Below are 19,288 nucleotides of genomic sequence, written 5' to 3' on the forward strand. Positions count from 1 at the left end.
GGATATTGTTTTTCCTGGACTATTTGCAATGCGTATGTAATTTTGTGTTATCTGTTGCAGTAAAAGCTCTTGGCAGACGGTGATTATATTGCTGCCAAGTTTGAGATAACGACCTGTGTGCGTGCCAAGTACTTTCTTAACCCTCGGCTGGCTGTGTTTGTGTGTGTGTGTGGACGGGGACAGATCAGTTGTAAGCTGCCCTAAGGAGCCTGTGTGTGAGTTGGGTGGCCCTGTAAATTGGCTTAATAAATTAACAGATGGATAGAAGATAGTAACTGTAGCTCAGGATTGAACGATAGGGTGGTTGATGCTCTCTTGAGCTTGGTGGTTTCCTTGCAGATATTTTTGGATGGTTTTCGTCCTTAGGTAGGACTAGACCTCACCGTCTCCTGGTGATTGGCCCATCCAGACGGGTTTCATGATTAAAGCAGAAGCCGAACTCACCGTCTCCTGGTAAATTGGCCCAAAGTCACCCAGCCGGCTTTCATGGCTAAGGCGGGACTAGAACTTACAGTCTCCTGGTGATTGGCCCAAAGACAGTTGGCTTTCATGCCTAAAGCAGGATTAGAACTCACGGTCTCCTTTCATGCCTAAGGGAGGATTAGAACTCACAGCTCCAGGTGATTGGCCCAAAGTCAGTCGACGTTCCTGGCTAAGGCGGGACTAGAACTCACAGCTCCTGGTGATTGGCCCAAAGTCAGTCGGCGTTCATGCCTAAGGCAGGACTAGAACTCATGGTCTCCTTTCGTGCCTAAGGCTAGAACTCCCTGGCTCCTGGTGATTGGCCCAAAGTCACCCAGCCGGCTTTTGTGCCTAAGGCAGGACTAGAACTCAATGTCTCCTGCTAACTGGTCCAAAGTTACCCAGTTGGCTTTCATACCAAGACGGAACTAGAATTTATCATCCCCAGATTTCTAGAGCCTGGTGCCTTCACCAACAGACCCAACTTCACACTTGTAGTTCAACCTTTGTCTAGGCCAGGGGTCTCCAACCTTAAACACTCAAAAGAGCCATTTGGACCCGTTTCCCACAGAAAAGAAAACACCGGGAGCCACAAAACCCTTCCTGTGCCTATTTCTTGAGCGGCCACAAAACTAGCAGATGTAGTTGAATTAAACATTGTGTTTTCTTCTGAAACTTTTCTTTTCTTGGATTTATCCATGGTTGGCCTACCAGGGGTTGAAAAGCTCAATAAATCGTGTGCCGGCCGGTGTCGCACATTGGCGGTTGTGACGCATATTTTGAGTGATAGGGAGCCGCAGCAGAGGGATGAAAGAGCCACATGCGGCTCCAGAGCCGCAGGTTGCTGATCCCTGGTCTAAGCCAATGGTATGGAGGTAGAAGCCTCAGCCCCTCAGAGCCACTCCCAAGGATCAGGCCATATTCACAAGTTAAGTAGCCTCACCCAGCCCAGCCCAAAGCATCCGCCCCATCATAGGAGACCAAAGACAAACTTATGCAGACTAAACCAGTGGCCATATGTGAACAGGTGGTTCTAAAGAACCAGGATTATTAAACTGCTTCTTTAGAACCACCTGTTCACATATGGCCACTGCTGCTTGCAATTACTGCAAGTTCAAATCTCACCAGGCTCAAGGTTGACTCAGCCTTCCATCCTTTCTAAGGTAGGTGAAATGAGGACCCAGATTGTGGGGGCAATAAGCTGACTTTGCATAAATATACAAAAGGATGAAGGCTATTGCTTAACGCATTGTAAGCCGCCCTGAGTCTCCGGAGAAGGGCGGCATATACTGTAAATTAAAGGGGAAAAAAAAAACTGATCTAAACTGATTAAACCGGCACCTTCTGTATTGATAGCAAGGTGCATGATGACTGCTGGGACTACAATTTCCAGGCGCTATCCCTCTGTGGACGCAGCCTAGGACTGACAGTGAGTTCTAGTCCTGGACTTAGGCAGGAAAGCCAGCTGGTGATTCTCAGCCAATCACCAGGAGATGGTGAATTCTAGTCCTACTTTAAGCATGAAAGCCAGCTGGGTGACTTTGGGCCTATCACCGGGAGACAGTGAGTTCTAGTCCCGTTTTAGGCGTGAAAGCTGGCTGGGTGCCCTTGTGCCAGTCATTCTCTCACAGCACAACTTATCTCCCGGGGTTGTTGTTGTTGTGAGGAAAATACGAGAGGGAGGGAGTATTAAGTATGTTCGCCACCTTGAGTTGTTTATAAATAAATGTGTGATAGAAATAAAATAAATAACCAAATAAATACATTTGCAGCAGGGGAGACCTTTAGTCAGCTCTCTCTGATCTCTCAGAGAGAATGTGCTAGAACACTTTGAATAAAGAGAAATCCCTCCAATTCACAAAACCACAACAGGGAAGGAAATTCTCAGCCTTCCACATTATCAGACTCCGTTTATAATCACCTTGCAAGCTCCTTAATTAAGTTTGCGATGCGCCTCTTGTCTTCGGGGCATAAATCCTTTAAAGAAGCACTCTTCGTTTCTCCTTTGTCCGGCCCCTAAAAAAAAAATCCACATTTGCAAAAAGAACTTCATTAACGTGGAAAGAAACCTCCCTGAATTTACAATACATTATTTTAAGCTGTGAGCCATTATTTTATTCTGTGAGCCGCCCCGAGTCCTACGGGAGGAGGGCAGCATATAAATTTGATAAAATAAATAATAAATAAATAAGCACAAACAGCTACTGATTCGTCTGAAAATTCAGCCATACTTGACTGAGCAAAAGACACGTTTACAAACAATTACAGTGGATAATTCCCCAAATGTTGTATTAGAAGAGTCATTGTTGGCTTATGCTTCCACAAACGAGCTTCACTCAGGGCTGGAAGGAGGAAAAAGAGAAGGATTGCGATATTGCAAGGATCTCAGAAATGGGGGTTTGGACGGGGGGGGGTGTAATCCTATTTTTGGAACGAGCTCCCCCCGGAGATACGGAGGATCCCAGACCTGTGCGCTTTTCGCCGTGCCATCAAAACATTTCTTTTTCAGCAGGCCGGCCTGGCCTAACCTCTCTTTTAAACTTTTAAAAAATTTTAAATTTTAAACTTGTCTTAAGAATTTGGGGTGTTTTAAATTTCGTTTTCCGGGCCAAATTATTTAATTGTATTTTAATGCTTTTTAACATTTGTATTATATGTATTTTATCTGGCTGTTCACCGCCCTGAGTCCTTCGGGAGTAGGGCAGTATACAAATTCAATAAATAATAAAATAATAATAATTTTTAATCTTTGGGAATTTATCATCTGTAGCTGATACAATTTTTTGCCAGAAGGAACAATTTGCTACATAAAACTTAGTAAGATCTGAAGTATTACAAGGCTTTTTTTTCAAATGCACATCACAACCGAAAAAAGGGTAAAAGTACGTTTTGGAAATGTAAAAATAAAAATGAATGATTCAAAACCTAGTAGAATTAAGGAGACATTTCCTGACAGTGAGAACAATTAATCAGTGGAAGGGCGTTTGCCTTCAGAAGTTGTGGCTGCTCCATCACTGGAGGTTTTTAAGAGATTATAGATAGCCATTTGCCTGAAATGGTATAGGATAGTGATGGCTAGCCTTTTTGTCATCGCGTGCCAGGAGCGGGGTGGTGGTGATGGTCTCATGCGCGCATGCCCTCACCCATAATTCTATGCACCCTGCTCCCGCGCATGCACACACGACACCCCCCCCCCCCGGGCACACGATGGCACGGTAGGCCCATTTTTTGGTCTCCCGAGCCTCCCGAGCCTTTCTAGGCCCTCTGGAGGCTGAAAATGGCCCATTTGCCAACTTCCGGTCCCGCCTCTGGGGAGGGGGGGGAAGGGGAGGAGGGAGAAGGCTGTTTTCGCCCTCCCCAGACTCCTAGAAAGGCTCTAGAGGCCAGGGAGAGAGAAAAACGGGCCTTCCCCAGCCTGTTTCCCTACTTCTGGTGGGCCCAGAAGGCCCGAAAATCAGCCGGCCAGCGCGCACATGCGCACCAGAGCTGAGCTCGCATGCTCACTGATATGGCTATGCGTGCCACAGGTTCACCATCACAGGTATAGGGTTTCCTGCTTGAGCAGGGGGCTGGACTAGAAGACCTCCAAGGTCTCGTCCAACTGTGTTATTCTGTAATGTTCTGTTATCTTTAAATCCCCAAATGACTCCCAAACAGCATTTGATTGCACGGTAAAAAACCAGTTTCATCCCGTAATTCTAGCTGCAAATTCCAAAACATGCGATATCTCCCTCCTGCAACGTCCAATTGGCTACCAGAGTGAATCTCTAGGCTTCATGGGCCACCAAACTGATAGAGCATCAAAAAGCCAGAGTACCAATGATATGATAGTACCCGTATAGTATTTTTTTTTTTTTTTTACTAAGGGGTGTATTTGCACTCTTGCACCACCAGAGGGCGCTTCATTGTCCAGAAAATTTCTGCACTCCCACCGAGCGTAAGATTTAACCGTTCTCAGGAAACCGGATAGGGGTGTTAGAATACAGGTAGTCCTCGACTTATGACCACAACTGAGCCCTAAATTTCCATTGGTTAAGCAAGGCAGTTGTTAAATGAGTCATGACCCATTTTATGGCCTTTCCCCCCCACCGTTGTTAAGTGGATTGCCAGCTCTTTCTGGTGTTTCCAGCTCTTTCTTGGTGTCAATCTCCGTAATTTTCACGGGTAAAAATGCCGGCTGGGGAATTCTGGGAGCTGAAGTCCAGCTATCTTAAAGATTCAGATGCTGCTAACAAGGCACACTCTTCTTCTCTGTGACCTTATCAATTTCTGGCCCAATTAAGAATGGATCGCACAACAAGAATGAGGTTCCTGTCTTTTCCTGAACACCATGACTGGGAAATGTGGTTAGGCCACACCAAGAAACTCCATCTTTCTGGCTTCTACTATTTCTTTCGAAGACTTCAAAAGGGAACAAACTTTAATATTCCCAGCCGACTTTGGAATAGATGCTAGCAATCAACTTGCACAGAGTAAAGATTCGGGCTGCTCCAGAGTGGCAGAGAATTTCATTCAAGTCAGAATCAGAATAGAGCTGGAAGGGACCTTGGAGGTCTTCTAGTCCAGCCCACTGCTCAAGCATGAGAGCCTATACCCGTGATGGCGAACCTATGGAACGTGTGCCACGCAGAGCCATATCTGTGGGCACGCGAGCATTGCCCTAGCTCAGCTCCAGCACACATGCGTGTGCCAGCCAGCTGGTTTTCGAGCCTTCCGGGCCCACCGGAAGTAGGGAAACGGGCTGTTTTCGGCCTCCGGAGGGTCTCCAGGGGGTGGGGAAGGCTGTTTTCGCCCTCCCCAGGATCCAAGAAAGCCTCTGGAGCCTGGGGAGAGCGAATAATGGGCCTACCAGGCCCACCAGTAACCTTTTTGCCGTCGCGTGCTAAAAGCGGGGGAAGTGAGGGGGGGTCACGAGTGTATGCATGGGGGGGCGGGGCATGGGGAGGAATTAAATTATGGGTGTGGGCACACGTGAAATCTGAACCGGTTTACTACTGATTCACTGGCCACGAACTATTCGCCCGAACTGGTAGTAAAAAAATGCCTAAAAAGTTTTTTAAAAAAAGTTCCGACGATCAGCTGAGCAACTCAGGATCGTCAGAACTTTTTTTTTTTTTAACTTTTTAAAGCATTTTTAATTACTGGTTCCGGAGAACCGGTAGAAAAAAAATGCTAAAAAAGAAAAAAAAAGAAAAAGTTCCAACAATTACATTTTTTATTACCGGTTTGGAGAACCAGTAGCATATTTTACTACCAGTTCGGGCCGGTTCACCCCGAACCGGTAGCATTTCACCCCTGCCGTATTTAGAACTCAGGAAGTGTTGGGTTTCTAACACAATGCCCGGCACACCTGAGTGCAGCAAAACATGGTCTGCAAGATAAGATAAGCACCACAGCTGCCGAGATTCACTTGGCCCCAACAAGCCTCTGGGCATTTTGTAAATCCCTGAAGCTTGGATATTCCCTGGAGCATGAGGTCTAGAGGTTGGCTGAGCCTGTTGATGTGATTTTTCTGGGTGTGGTTTAAGCTTGCGCGAATGGTCTCAGGCTGTCCTAGGGAACCGGGACGGGTAATATTGTGTTGCTGCTATTCTTGTCGTCGTTATGGTTGCTTTTGTTTTTTGAGGCTTTCGGAAGCCTCAAGCACCAGCCGGAGTCATAACTGTGAGATGGGCAGCTGTATAAATATACAGAAGAGCACTTGACGGCCGTGACCGGGAGGATTTTTCATCAGGTTCGCCTGATCCGCCAGTTGCGTCCCTTTCTAGATCGGGACTCCCTACACACAGCCACTCATGCCCTCGTCACCTCCTGTCTGGACTATTGTAACGCTCTCTACATGGGGTTCCCCTTGAGGAGCACCCGGAGGCTCCAACTGGCGCAGAGTGCGGCCGCGCGGGTGGTTATGGGAGCAACATGGCGCTCCCGTGTAACACCTCTCCTGCGCGAGCTGCACTGGCTCCCGGTGCTCTTCCGTGTGCACTTCAAGGTTTTGGTTACCACCTTTAAAGCGCTCCATGGCTCAGGACCTGGTTATTTACGGGACCACCTACTACCACAAGCAGCCTCCCACCGACCAGTACGCTCCCATAGAGAGGGGCTCCTCCAGGTGCCGTCAGCCAAACAATGTCGACTGGCGGCCCCCAGGGGGAGGGCCTTCTCTGTGGGGGCACTTACTATCTGGAACGAGCTCCCCCCGGAGATACGGAGGATCCCGGATCTGCGTACCTTCCGTCGCGCGCTTAAGACGTTCTTATTTCATCAAGCTGGCCTGACCTAAGTTTCTCCCCTTTTTAAATGGAAATTCTAAATTTGGTCTTAAATTATTGGGGTTTTAAATTTTCAGCCAAATTATTTAATTCGTTTTATTTTATTTTAAATTTTGTACTCATATGTTTTATTCTATGGCTGTTCACCGCCCTGAGTCCTTCGGGAGTAGGGCGGTATACAAATTGAAATAATAAATAAATAAATAAATAAATAAATAAATAAATAAATAAATAAATAAATAAATAAATAAGAAATAAATGAATACCAACAGAAGAGAGCATTAGTAGCTCAGGGATGTACTGCGGGGTCCTTGGTGATCTCTTGAGCTTGGGTGTCTATGGAGATTCTCAGTCTATCCAGGTTGTCCCAAAGGTGCTTTTTCAGGAGGCAGCTGGACTTTCTGGTTATTCTTTGAAGAGGTTTTCGGAGCTGAAGAAGCTTCTTGGATGAGACGCCAAACATCTTCAAAGAAAAACCGGAAAGTCCAGTCGCCTCTTGAAAAAGCACCTATGGGATTCCTACTATTCTTTACACACACAGAGAGAGTATTATTATTTCAACTTACAGAGCCACTCATCACAAATTCATGATGCAGCATGGCTAAAGTTAAAAACCTCCTAAAAGATAATATTTTTAAAAAAACAGCAAAGAATCAATGGGGGGGGGAGAAAGAATAAAAAGACCAAACCAATAACAAAAATCAATGTGCCCACTGCAAGGGCTCTGTCGTATTACTGGATCCCATGCCCGATGAAAAAAACCACAGCTGAAAGGCCTTGCAAAAAGGCCTCTAACAGAATAACAGAGATGGAAGGGACCTTGGAGGTCTTCTAGTCCAACCCCTGCTCAAGTAGGAGATCCTATACCCCTGATGGTGAACCTATGGCACGCGGAGCCATGCCAGTGGGCTCAGCTCAAGCACATACGTGCACACCAGCCAGCTGATTTTTCAGGCCTTCCGTGACCACTGGAAGTTGGGAAACAGGATGTTTCCGGCCTCCGGAGGGGGTGGGGGGGAGGCCTGTTTTTCGCTCTCCCCAGGCTCCTAGAAAGCCCCTGGAGCCTGGGGAGTGAAAAACGGGCCTTCTGGTCCCACCGGAAATCAGCAAATGGGCCATTTCCTGCCTCCAGAGGGCCTCCGGGAGGGTGGGGAAGGTTGTTTTCGCCCTCCCCATGCTCCTAGAAAGTCTCTGGAGTCTGGGGAGGGCGAAAAACAGGTCTACTGGGCCCACCGTGTGCCAAAAGCAGGGGGAGCACAGGAGGGTAGCACACGCATGCGCATTGAATTATGGGTGTGGAGACGCAAGCACGCAATCCCCCCAAGCTCCCCCCACTTTGGCATGTGACAGCAAAAAGGTTAGCCATCACTGCCCTATACCATTTCAGACAAGAGACTGTCCAGTCTCTTCTTAAAAACCTCCCACTTCTGGTGGCAAGCTGTTCCACTGATTAATTGTTTTAATTGTTTTCACTGTTAAGAAGTTTCTCCTTATTTCTAGGTTGCTTCTCTCCTTGATAAGTTTCCATGCATTGCTTCTTGTTCTGCCTTCAGGTGCTTTGGAAAATAAGTTGACCCCCACTTCTTTGTGGCAGCCCCTCAGATATTGGAAAACTGCTATCATATCACCCCAAATTCCTAATCTTGATCAAGATCAATCTAATCTCTGGGGAAGTGATCTTCCAAAGGGTGGGCACCTCTTCCTGCCCTCCCCCCCCCCAAAAATGGCAGTCTGTTACAGACAGGTGGAGCGTGCCTGCCCTGGCAGACCTCACGGGACAGGTAGGCATGACCTGGGGACAGGTGGTCCCTCAAATATGCCACCCAACGCCCACTAACTTTGAGTGTTCAGCTGCAGAAGCATGCCAGACGTGCGAACGAGACCCACAGTGTCCCGGCTGCTGCTTGCTCTAACAGGAAAAGCCAAACCCACCTGCTGCCCGGCTTCTTCTCCAATCCTTTTCAGGACCTCCATGGGGGCGGGATTCGAAGCCGCTGCTACTTTGGCCTTTGCTTCCGTCTTCTGCCCTTTCCGCAGTTGCCTGGGTCTCAAATTCCTCTCGTCAGAAACCCCTGTGGATGGAACGAACAAGACCCGGAAATTCTCCACTGGTTCTTACAAAGCCTTTCTCCGTCTCTCTCTCTCTCTCTTCTCTCTCTCTCTCTCTCTCTCTCTCTGTTTTCCAGTGAAAAGAAGGAACTGCAAAAACATTAAAATGTACACTACAAATCTCCCCTCCCCTCCTCTCATCTCTCCTCCCCTTTCCTCCTCCTATTCTATTCTATTCATTTTCTATTCCATTCCATTCTGTTCTACATTCTATTCTTTCTCCCCTCCCTTCTCCTCTTCCTCCTGTTCTGTTCTATTCTATTCTATTCATTCTTATTCTATTCTATTCCTTTTTTCCTTTTCTTTCCTTCTTTCTATTCTATTCCATTCCATATTTTCTATTCTATCCTATCCTATTCATTCTTATTCTATTCTATTCTATTCTAATTAATTCTTCCATTCCATTCCATATTTTCTATTCTATGCTATGCTATGCTATGCTATGCTATGCTATGCTATGCTATGCTATGCTATGCTATGCTATGCTATGCTATGCTATGCTATGCTATTCTAATTAATTCTTCCATTCCATTCCATATTTTCTATTCTATTCTATTCTCCATTTTGCATTCTATTCCATTCTGCATTCTATTTTATTCTATTCTTCCTCCCCTTCCCTCTCCCGTCTCCTCTTCTCCTCCTCTTCTCTCTCTCTCTCTCTCTCTCTCTCTCTCTCTTATACACAAACAATTTATCACACCTTTAAGCTTTTCATCTATCTTCAAGATTGTCATAAAGGCAACATTATAAAATTGACTCTTTACATTTATTAGCTTTTGATTGTTACCGCACCTGGCGCTTTTCAATACTTTTCTTCACAAAGGTAAGTTTGATTAATTTATGGACCAAGCTCACACATTTTTAAGGACTCACCTAGGAGTTGTTTAATCAACGTCATAACGTGATGTGCTAATGCTAGGTTTAGTTACTATCTTTGCTTCCGCTGCTTTTAAAACTGGAGATCGTGAAGAATCTTTCCACCAAGCCACGTATCAGGGGATGGACTGGGAAGGACAGGATAGAAGGAACATGTGGGGAGAGATGATAGGAGGCAATGGGGGGGAGGGGAGGAAATGAGGGGTCTTCATGGACTCCAAGCAGTCGGAAGCAGAGCACAGGAGGGTTTCAAGTCAGGAAGGCCTGGGCTTAGACGCCCCAAAGCCTCCTCCCCCACCCCCATTCCATGCTCCGCTTAACACATCACACTCCTGCTTAAAGACCGCCACCACCTGCAACCATAACGGGCCATAATTTCTCCTTCTGTCCTGGCCACTTTTGACAGAGGCACGATCAAGAGCGTTTTAACAAACTGCATCCCCGTTTGCTTTGGTGGCTGCAGTGCCTCGGACAGAAAGTCCCTACAGAGAGTGGTGAGGACAGTGGAGAAGATTATAGGAAGCTCGCTTTCCGTCGTTCAGGATACTGCTTATAAGCGCTATGTGCTTAGAGCTCCAAGCATTGTTAGAGACCCCACACGCCCACTTCATGGTCTGCTTCTGTTGCTCCCCTCTGGGAGGGGGTTTCTATAGTATTTCTAGCAGGCTATCAGATTCTGTAACAGCTTTGTTCCCTATGCCATCCATCTGGTAAACCCGCAAGATTCTTTCTTTTCGCCTTGTATAGGTATACATTCGAACTAGACCGTGAGGTTTCTCTGTGTCATATATGTGTGTGTATGTGGGTATATGTATAATGGTTATCCTTTCAGATCTGAATGCAACGAAACTTCATTTTAATGTACGCTGATGAGTGTACATTTAAAGTGACAGTTCTGTTCTGTCCTATTCCATTCAATTTTCTATTCTGTTCCATTCCATATTCTATTTATATTTATATTTATAATCCATTCTACTCCATTCTATTCCATTCTAATGGTATGCTCCCTCATGGTCGTAAATCGAGGACTATCTATATTCAACGAGTGCTTGCAGTATGCACACAAATTAGAGTTGGACCAGATGCCCAGCCAATCACTATCCAAACTTCTGCTGTAGCCATTCACGCAACATACCTGGGACGTACACAGGTTGCCGGTCTTCATCTGAAACTGTGATATCGTTCAAGGAAAGCAAGCAAGAAATGTACTTGTTCTATTCCACAGTTTTAGAATCGGAAGATTTAAAATGCAGGTCAGGGAAAGCTTTCTTCCACCCAAAGATCAGCCAATCATAAGCAGACCGAAGCAGGCATTTCTGTTGACTCTTTAAAATAGCCAAACCTGAATTAAACCGTCCTCTGTTATTACAGGCTGAGGCAACAAGATGGGGCATTTTGTTTCCCCTTTCGGAGCTCTGATTATAAAAGGAACTTTTGTGAGGCTTTCCAAAGATTGAAGGTTTCTGAAACTATGAATTGTGAGGTGTCAATCATTTCTACGTCTGGGATATGATTATTGAGGAAGGAGGTCGGGGGGGGGGAACCACAGAGAGGCCAATTTCTCACGCTAGGTTCTCTATTTCAGAGGAACACACAAGAAAAGAATATTTGCAGCTCAGGGTTGAAATGAGGGATCCTTGGTGCTCTCTGAGCTTGGCTGTTTTCTGTTTTCTTGCAGACGTTTCATTACCCAACTAGGTAACATCATCAGTGCTAGAAGGGAGAAAGAACTCTCCCAGTGTCACTGAGAGTGTTCTTACCAAGGGAAGTGTGGCACTCGGACAAATCAGCCATCAACAGGCACGTAGAGATAAACAACGCCTGCGTAACATTCAAAAAAGGCAATCCAAAAGTTTTAAAAAAGGAAACCAAAATAGTACAAACACCTCTTTGCCATCAATCAATACCCAGATAAACAGATTAATCTAGTATCAGGGCGTTATTTTTTGATTGTTAATATATTAATCTAGATTAATCTAGAATATTAATACTAATATTAATACGAATCTAAACAGATGGATAGAATCAAGATCACGTGAAGTACAGTGGTTTAAAGCACCCTGTTATTAACACAGCTGCCTGCAATTTACTGCTGGTTCGAATCTCTCCAAGGCTCAAGGTTGACTCAGCCTTCCATCCTTTCTAAGGTAGGTTAAATGAGGACCCAGTTTGTGGGGGCAATAAGCTGACTTTGTATAAATATACAAAAGGATGAAGGCTATTGCTTAACGCACTGTAAGCCGCCCTGAGTCTCCGGAGAAGGGCAGCATATAAATCAAATTAAAAAAAAAAAAAAGTGTTAATACCACTTTATAAGGCCTTGGTAAGGCCACACTTGGAATCCTGCACTCAGTTTTGGTCACCAGGATGTAAAAAAGATGTTGAGACTCTAGAAAGAGTGCAGAGAAGAGCAACAAAGATGATTTGGGGATGGAGGCTAAAACATATGAAGAACAGTGGCTGGAACTGGGTATGTCTAGTTTATTGAAAAGAAGGACTAGGGGAGACATGATAGCAGTCTTCCAATATCTCAGGGGCTGCCCCAAAGAAGAGGGAGTCAGGTTATTCCCCAAAGCCCCTGAAGGCAGGACAAGAAGCAATGGGTGGAAACTAATCAAGGAGAGAAGCAATCTAGAACTAAGGAGAAATTTCCTGACAGTGAGAACAATTACTCCGTGGAACGACTTGCCTCCAGAAGTTGTGAATGCTCCAACACTGGAAGTTTTTAAGAAAATGTTGGACAATCATTTGTCTGAAGTGGTGTAGGGTTTCCTGCCTAAGCAGGGGGTTGGACTAGAAGACCTCCAAGGTCCCTTCCAACTCGGTTGTTCTGTTCTGTTCTGTTCTGTTCTGTTCTGTTCTATTCTATTCTATTCTATTCTATTCTATTCTATTCTATTCTATTCTATTCTATTCTATTCTATTCTATTCTATTCTATTCTATTCTATTCTATTCTATTCTATTGGTTGGTTCGATTTATATGCCGCCCTTTTTCGGAGACTCAGGGCGGCTTACAATGCGTTAAGCAATAGCCTTCATACTTTTGTATATACCTGCTTAGTAGGGCTTTCGCCCCCACCCCCAAGCGGTGTTCTTTTTTTTATAGAAAGTCAGCTTATTGCCCCCACAATCCGGGTCCTCATTTTACCTACCTCGGAAGGATGGAAGGCTGAGTCAACCTTGAGCCTTGGCGAGATTTGAACTTGCAGTAATTGCAGGCAGCTGGTGTTACTTAACAGTGCTTTAGTCTGCTGAGCCGCCAAGGCTCTATTCTATTCTACTCTACTCTACTCTACTCTGTAAACAACGCCCCAATCAAGAAACGATCAACTCAGAAAATCAAACAATAAACAACCGGCCAATTACCAGGAAACAGTTAGCTCTAGTCCTGCTTTAGCCATGAAAGACAACTGAGTGATCTTGGGCTTCTCTCTCAGCCCAATCCACCTCACAGGATTGTTGTCGTGGGGTAAACAGGAGAAAGAAGGAATGTTAGGTATGCTGGGGACTTGGAGTTATTTCTAAAAATAATAAAGGTGGAATGTAAATAAATGCTGCACAAACATACATATAAATTATCCCAACTATTTTAAGACTGCATTTTCAGAGAAAACAGGTTCAGCCCCATCTCACCGCTCTCGTTCAACTCCAACAATATGAACTCCCAGGAACAAACCTGGTTTCCTTGCAAGGCTAGCTGGCTCAGCCTCCATTCGTGAACCCTGACAGAATGAGTCCTGCCAGAATCTCCTGAAAAGGCAAGGGGAGGTTTTAGACTGAAGTTCCAGAAACCTCGTTTCAAAAGCTTGTTCTAATCCAAAAGTTCCCTATTTCTCGTCCACTTCTCCTTTCTGGGTAAACACCAAACAATGTGTGTGTGTGGGCAAACACTACGCTGCGCACTGGGCATGGCGTGACCATGGCAACACAGGTGACTTAAGAAACCGTGTTTCACGTGTCCATTTTTCATCCCGCCCTAAAAGGCTGCAAGTAGATCAAGACAGCGTTTTCTTCCACTTAACCCCAACTTCTAGTCTCAGTTGAGCAGCTGTTGTGGCAGACACACAACACAACACACACAAGGGGTTTGCCACTGTCTTCAATTGGGGTTTTTCCACCAACTTTCTAGACTTTTAGCGGTGACTTTAGTCCATGATTTTCAAGAGTTCGTTAAGCAACTGTTTGAAGTTGCAAAGAGCATTGGAAAAAAATGTGACTCGTGACCAGATTTCACACACTTACGACCATTCCAGCATCCCCACAGGGTCTCGTGATTTACATTCGGATGCTTGACAACTGATTCACATTTATGACGGTTGCAGTGTGCTGGGGTCACGTGATTCCCCTTTTGCAACCTTCTTGACAAGCAAATGCAAAGAGGGAGCCAGATTCGCTTAACAACTCACTTAGCAAAAGTTTCACTTAGCAACAGAAATTTTGATTACAACTGTGGTCGTAAACTGAGGACTATTGTGCCAAGAGGAAAAAAAAAAGTGAGTAACGGTCACAGAAATCACTCCGAAGCAGGTGGGCATTTTTCTGAGTTATGTCTTCTTGAGGTCTTTATTTTTTTTAAGCTATATTTAACCCACTTTGGGGTTTATGTTACCAAATTCACCTGTTTCAAAATGACAGAAATTCAAAGCCACACAGGGTTTCAGGAATTTGTGCAAAAACATCCATACTGGGTACCATCCAAGTCATAAGAAGACTTTCTACATATAATTTCTTCATAATATTCCTTTTCAGGAATATTATTCTTGAATAATATTCCTGAAAAGAATTGTAATTGTAATAAATTGCAAATTGCAAATTGTAATAAAAGATTGAGCAATAGTGAGTAAAAAAAATTTCTTTTAAATCAGATTCAGGTAGGCCGTGATTTACAATAGTTTGTTTAGTAACCGTTCGACAACAGGACCAAAAAAAGTGACTTATGACCATTTTCATACTTAGGACCGTTGCAGCATTCCCAGGGTCATGTGATCAAAATTTGGACGTTTGATAACTGACTCATATTTATGACGGTTGCAGCGTCCCAGAGTCACGTGATTCCCTTTTGCGCCCTTCTGACAAGCAAAGCCAATGGGGAAAACCAGATTCACTTAACAACCATGTCACTAACTGAACAACTGCCCTGATCTGCTTAAAAACTGCGGCAAGGGAAGTTGTAAAATGGGGCAAAACTCACTCAACGAATGTTTCGCTTAGCAGCAGAAATTCTGGGCACAATTGTGGTCGTAAGAAAGACGTGAGGTGAGTTCTCTTACCTGTAGTAAGAGATAAGCCGTGGAAATCTAACTCAACTTACCAAGAAAAAAAAAAGGGAATCATCCACCTCAGTGTTTTTCAAACATGGCAACTTAAAAGATATGTGGAATTCCATTCCCTAGGACAGTGATGGCTAACCTTTTTGCCGTTGCGTGCCAAAAGCGGGGGGAGCGTGGGGGGGTCGCGCTCGTGTGAGCCCACACCCATAATTCAATGTGCCCCCCCCCGCATGCGCGAGCGACACCCCCCCCCCCACTTTTGGCAAGCGATGGCATGGTGGGCCCGGTAGCCCCGTTTTTTGCCCTCCCCAGGCTCCAAGAGGCTTTCTAGGAGCCTGGGGAGGACGAAAACGGCCTTCCCCAACTCTTCCCGCAAGAGGCCCTACCGGAGGCCGGAATCAGCCCATTTCCCAACTTCCGGTGGGTCCGGAAGGCCCGAAAACCATTTGGCTGACGCGCACATACATGCTGGAGCTGAGCTAGGGCAATGCTCGTGTGCCCAGATATGGCTCCGGGTGCCACCTGTGGCACGCATGCCATAGGTTCGCCATCGCGGCCCAAGGAGGTTGAATTCCACACACATCTTTTAAGCAGAAAAACCCTGATTTATCCTGTTCATAAAAGCTTTTCAATCAGCTGCAGGTATTTTATCAGTCAATTCTAAGCTTAATCGGGTAAAGGAAACAATGAAAACCCAAAAGATTTGCACACCCATTTGTCCAAATCACCAAGGATCATAAAAAAGCCCAACTCCAAAGCCCTTTTTGGGTCAAATTCTAGCCAGCGTGGGCAAAACGCTGAAAGGAGAAATACGGTGGAGGAATTCCCCATTGAAAATACAGACTTTTGAAACTTTTCAAGCCAGGGATTATGGGAGAAGGGAAGACATCTATAGAAATGGTGGTGGACTTTAGGAGAAACCCTCCCATACTTCCATCTCTCACAATACTAGACAACACAGTATTAACAATAGAGACCTTCAAATTTCAAGGTTCTACCATATCACAAGACCTAAAATGGACACCCAACATCAAAAAGTCATCAAAAAAGCACAACAAAGCATGTTCTTTCTGTGCCAACTCAGGAAGCTCAAACTGCCCAAGGAGCTGCTGATCCAATTCAACAGAGGAATTATTGAGTCTTTCATCAGCACCTCCATAACTGTCCGGTTTGGTTCTGCAACCCAACAAGACAGACAGAAACTTCAGAGGATCATTAGAACTGCAGAAAAAACAATGGCTACCAACCTGCCTTCCATTGAGGACCTGCATACTGCACGAGTCAAAAAGAGGGCTGGGAAAATACCTACAGACCCCTCATATCCTGGACATAAATTGTTTCAACTCCTACCCTCAAAACGACGCTATAGAGAACTGCACACCAGAACAACTAGACACAAGGACAGTTTTTTCCCCAACGCCATCACTCTGCTAAACAAATAATTCCCTCAACACTGTCAAACTAATTTGTTTACTAAGTCTGCATTACTATTAATCTTCTCATCGTTCCTATCACCCATCTCCTCCCACTTATGACTGTATGACAGTAACTTTGTTGCTTGTATCCTTACGATTGATATTGACTGTTTCCCTATGACTATCATTAAGTGTTGTACCTTATGATTCTTGATGAACGTATCTTTTCCTTTATGTACTCCGAGAGTGTATGCACCAAGACAAATTCCTTGTGTGTCCAATCACACTTGGCCAATAAAGAATTCTATTCATTTATTTAATAAATTAATTTTATTAAATACATTTAATAAAATTTAATTTTAAGTCCCCCACTGTGATTTCACAGTGGGGGAATTCTCCCTCAAAAATACAGATTTCCAAGTCAGGGAGATGGGAACACATCCATTTTAGCTAATGAATTTATATAATGTTCACCTCCAGTTATCACATTCAGGTAGTCCTCGACTTACGACTGCAATTGAGTTACAACTTTTCCAGCACCCCCATGATCATGTGATCCAAATTCAGACACTTGACAAATGACTCATATTTATGACGGTCGCAGTGTCCCAAGGTCATGGGATCAACTTTTGCGACCTTCGTACAAGCAAAGTCAATAGGGAAGCCACATTCACTTAACAACTGGATTACTGATTTAGCAACTCCAGTGATTCACTTATCAACCGAGGCAAGAAAGGTCATAAAATAGACAAAATTCACAACAAACGACTCACTTAATAACAGAAATTTCGGGCTCAATTGCAGTTGTAAGTCGAGGACTGCCTGTAATCAGCATCCGAATAACAACTGGGTTACTAACTTATCAACTTGTTATTCACTTAACAACCAAGGCAAGAAAGGTCGTAAAATAGGGGCAAAACTCACTTAACAAACATCTCACTTAGTAACAGAAATGTTGGGCTCAATTGTGGTCGTAAGTTGAGGACTACCTATATTTATAGAGACAGCTCTCATGTATTTCTTTATGTACATATTTTAAGTACTTTATACTTTTTAATACAATACATACTTCACATGTATTTTATGTACATATACTTCATGTACATAAAGCATATATTAAGTATATACTTAATATATATTTATGTACTCACCCATCCCGAGAGCGGTTTACGTTTAACTTGAGATGCTGAGCTTGCTCTTCAGTTTACTATATAGTTTGATGCATTAAATAAACTTTAGATCCCTCTTTAACCAAATTCAAGGGCATAGTTCGTAAGTGGGAAACAACAACCTATCATTGTCAACTTAGTCATTGTTAGTTTCATTCAAACACAAAATGACATGTTGCTTTTGGGAGATGAAGGTTGGCCTGCAATGGGATCTCTTGGGGCATATTCCCACTGGAAGGATCCCCCTGCTTGCCCCCTCCCCAAATTCATTATGTAAGTTTTATGCCGCAATGAAGTCACCTAGACTTTGGTTAATGAGATAGGCGGCATCCAGAGAGTCCTCCACTTACAACAGTTCATTTAGTGACCGTTCGAAGTTACAACAGCACGGGAAAAAAGTGATTTATGACCGTTTTTCCACACTTACGACCCTTCCAGCATCCCCATGGTCACATGATTCAAATTCTGACACTTGGCAACTGACTCATATTTATGACGGTCGCAGCGTCTCGGGGGTCACGCGATCCCCTTTTGCGACCTTCTGACAAGCCAAATCAACGGGGAAAACCATATTCACTTAACAACTGTCTGGACTAACCGAACAACTGCGATTCACTTAACGAACAGTGGCAAGAAAGGTCGTAAAGCGGGGCAAAATTCACTAAACTGTCTCACTTAGTGACAGAAATTTGGGAGCTCCAGTGTGGCCGCAAGTCGAAGACGACCTATAAAATGTAGCAAATAATAAATAGGGGTCTTCAAAGCCATTCCATCCAACAATTTCCCACCCCCCCCACCCCCCAATCCTAATTCAAGCCCTTCGGCAGCACTAAAATGTCATGTTTCATCGTGGACTACAAAGCCCATCCTCTCTATCAAGAGCACTCCCGCCCAACGGCAGACCCCGAATTCCGCCCACTCCAAAACCCATTCCTTTACAACCCATTGAAAAGGCACTGGGGTTGCGCCTCCCCTCCTGCCACGCAGCTGGCTGAGGAGGATGGGACCTGAAGTCCCTTCACTGCTGGGACGACCATTGGGGTGGATCAGCACCGCAGCCTGCGGAGGATGGGTGTTGTAGTCCAAAAGACAACCAGGCTGAGGAAGACTTGCTTTTATCTTTCAAGGCCACAACTCTGCAGGCGGGAAAAACTCCTACTGAAGATGGGGGGGGGGGAAACCTGAGGTAGCACTCTGTACATGTTCAGAGGCTACCCAGTCACGGTTCTCGGCTGCCAAGCCAGGGCCTCCCCTCAGAACAAGCCCGCCAAGCTCCCTTCCGTCAACCGCCTCCCCCACGACCAGCCGCCGCCCCCTCCCCCGAATAAAGGATACGGTCCCGGCTCCAGTAAGCGGCTCCTTCCGGCTTCAGCCCCGCGGCCACATCCGCCATCTTGAAACAACCGCCACTCCCAGCGTCCCTCCGCCCCACCCCGCCCCCCACGCCCATCCTCGCTCCTCATTGGCTAGCCGGCACAAGCTTTGCCCAGATACGGCCCCGGCAACGCGGAGTCTCGCCAGCAGCCAATGGTTGTCCTCCCGCAAGAAAAAAAAAAAACAACCCACCGCGGGGCTTTGTGGGAGGTGTAGTTTTTAATTTTTTAAACTTTCCTTCTCTCCCAGGAATCAGTACCCGAGTGGGACTACGGCTCCCGTCAAGCGTCGCGAGTCAACGAACGGGGTCGGATGTGATGCGATGCGGTGGAGGGGAGAGAGG

General features: G+C 45.3%; 1 protein-coding gene across 1 annotated transcript in view; it reads right to left on the bottom strand.

Annotated features, from left to right (window-relative positions):
- The window catches only part of LOC139310418 (protein hinderin-like), a 21,215-nt gene extending 2,246 nt beyond the window's left edge, over positions 1–18,969 (bottom strand). The window contains exons 1-4 of the mRNA XM_070934574.1: positions 18,907–18,969; positions 10,852–10,887; positions 8,664–8,803; positions 2,384–2,478 (exon numbers count right to left, since the gene is read on the bottom strand). Coding sequence (XP_070790675.1) covers positions 2,384–2,478; positions 8,664–8,803; positions 10,852–10,887; positions 18,907–18,964 — 329 coding nt within the window. The 5' untranslated portion in view covers positions 18,965–18,969. The remainder of the gene's footprint in view (positions 1–2,383; positions 2,479–8,663; positions 8,804–10,851; positions 10,888–18,906) is intronic.
- Positions 18,970–19,288: the final 319 nt, after the last annotated feature.

Source organism: Pituophis catenifer, unplaced genomic scaffold (genome assembly GCF_029215685.1).
Source record: "Pituophis catenifer annectens isolate HBS135680 unplaced genomic scaffold, rPitCat1.0.hap2 SCAF_2, whole genome shotgun sequence".
NCBI lineage: Eukaryota > Metazoa > Chordata > Lepidosauria > Squamata > Colubridae > Pituophis > Pituophis catenifer.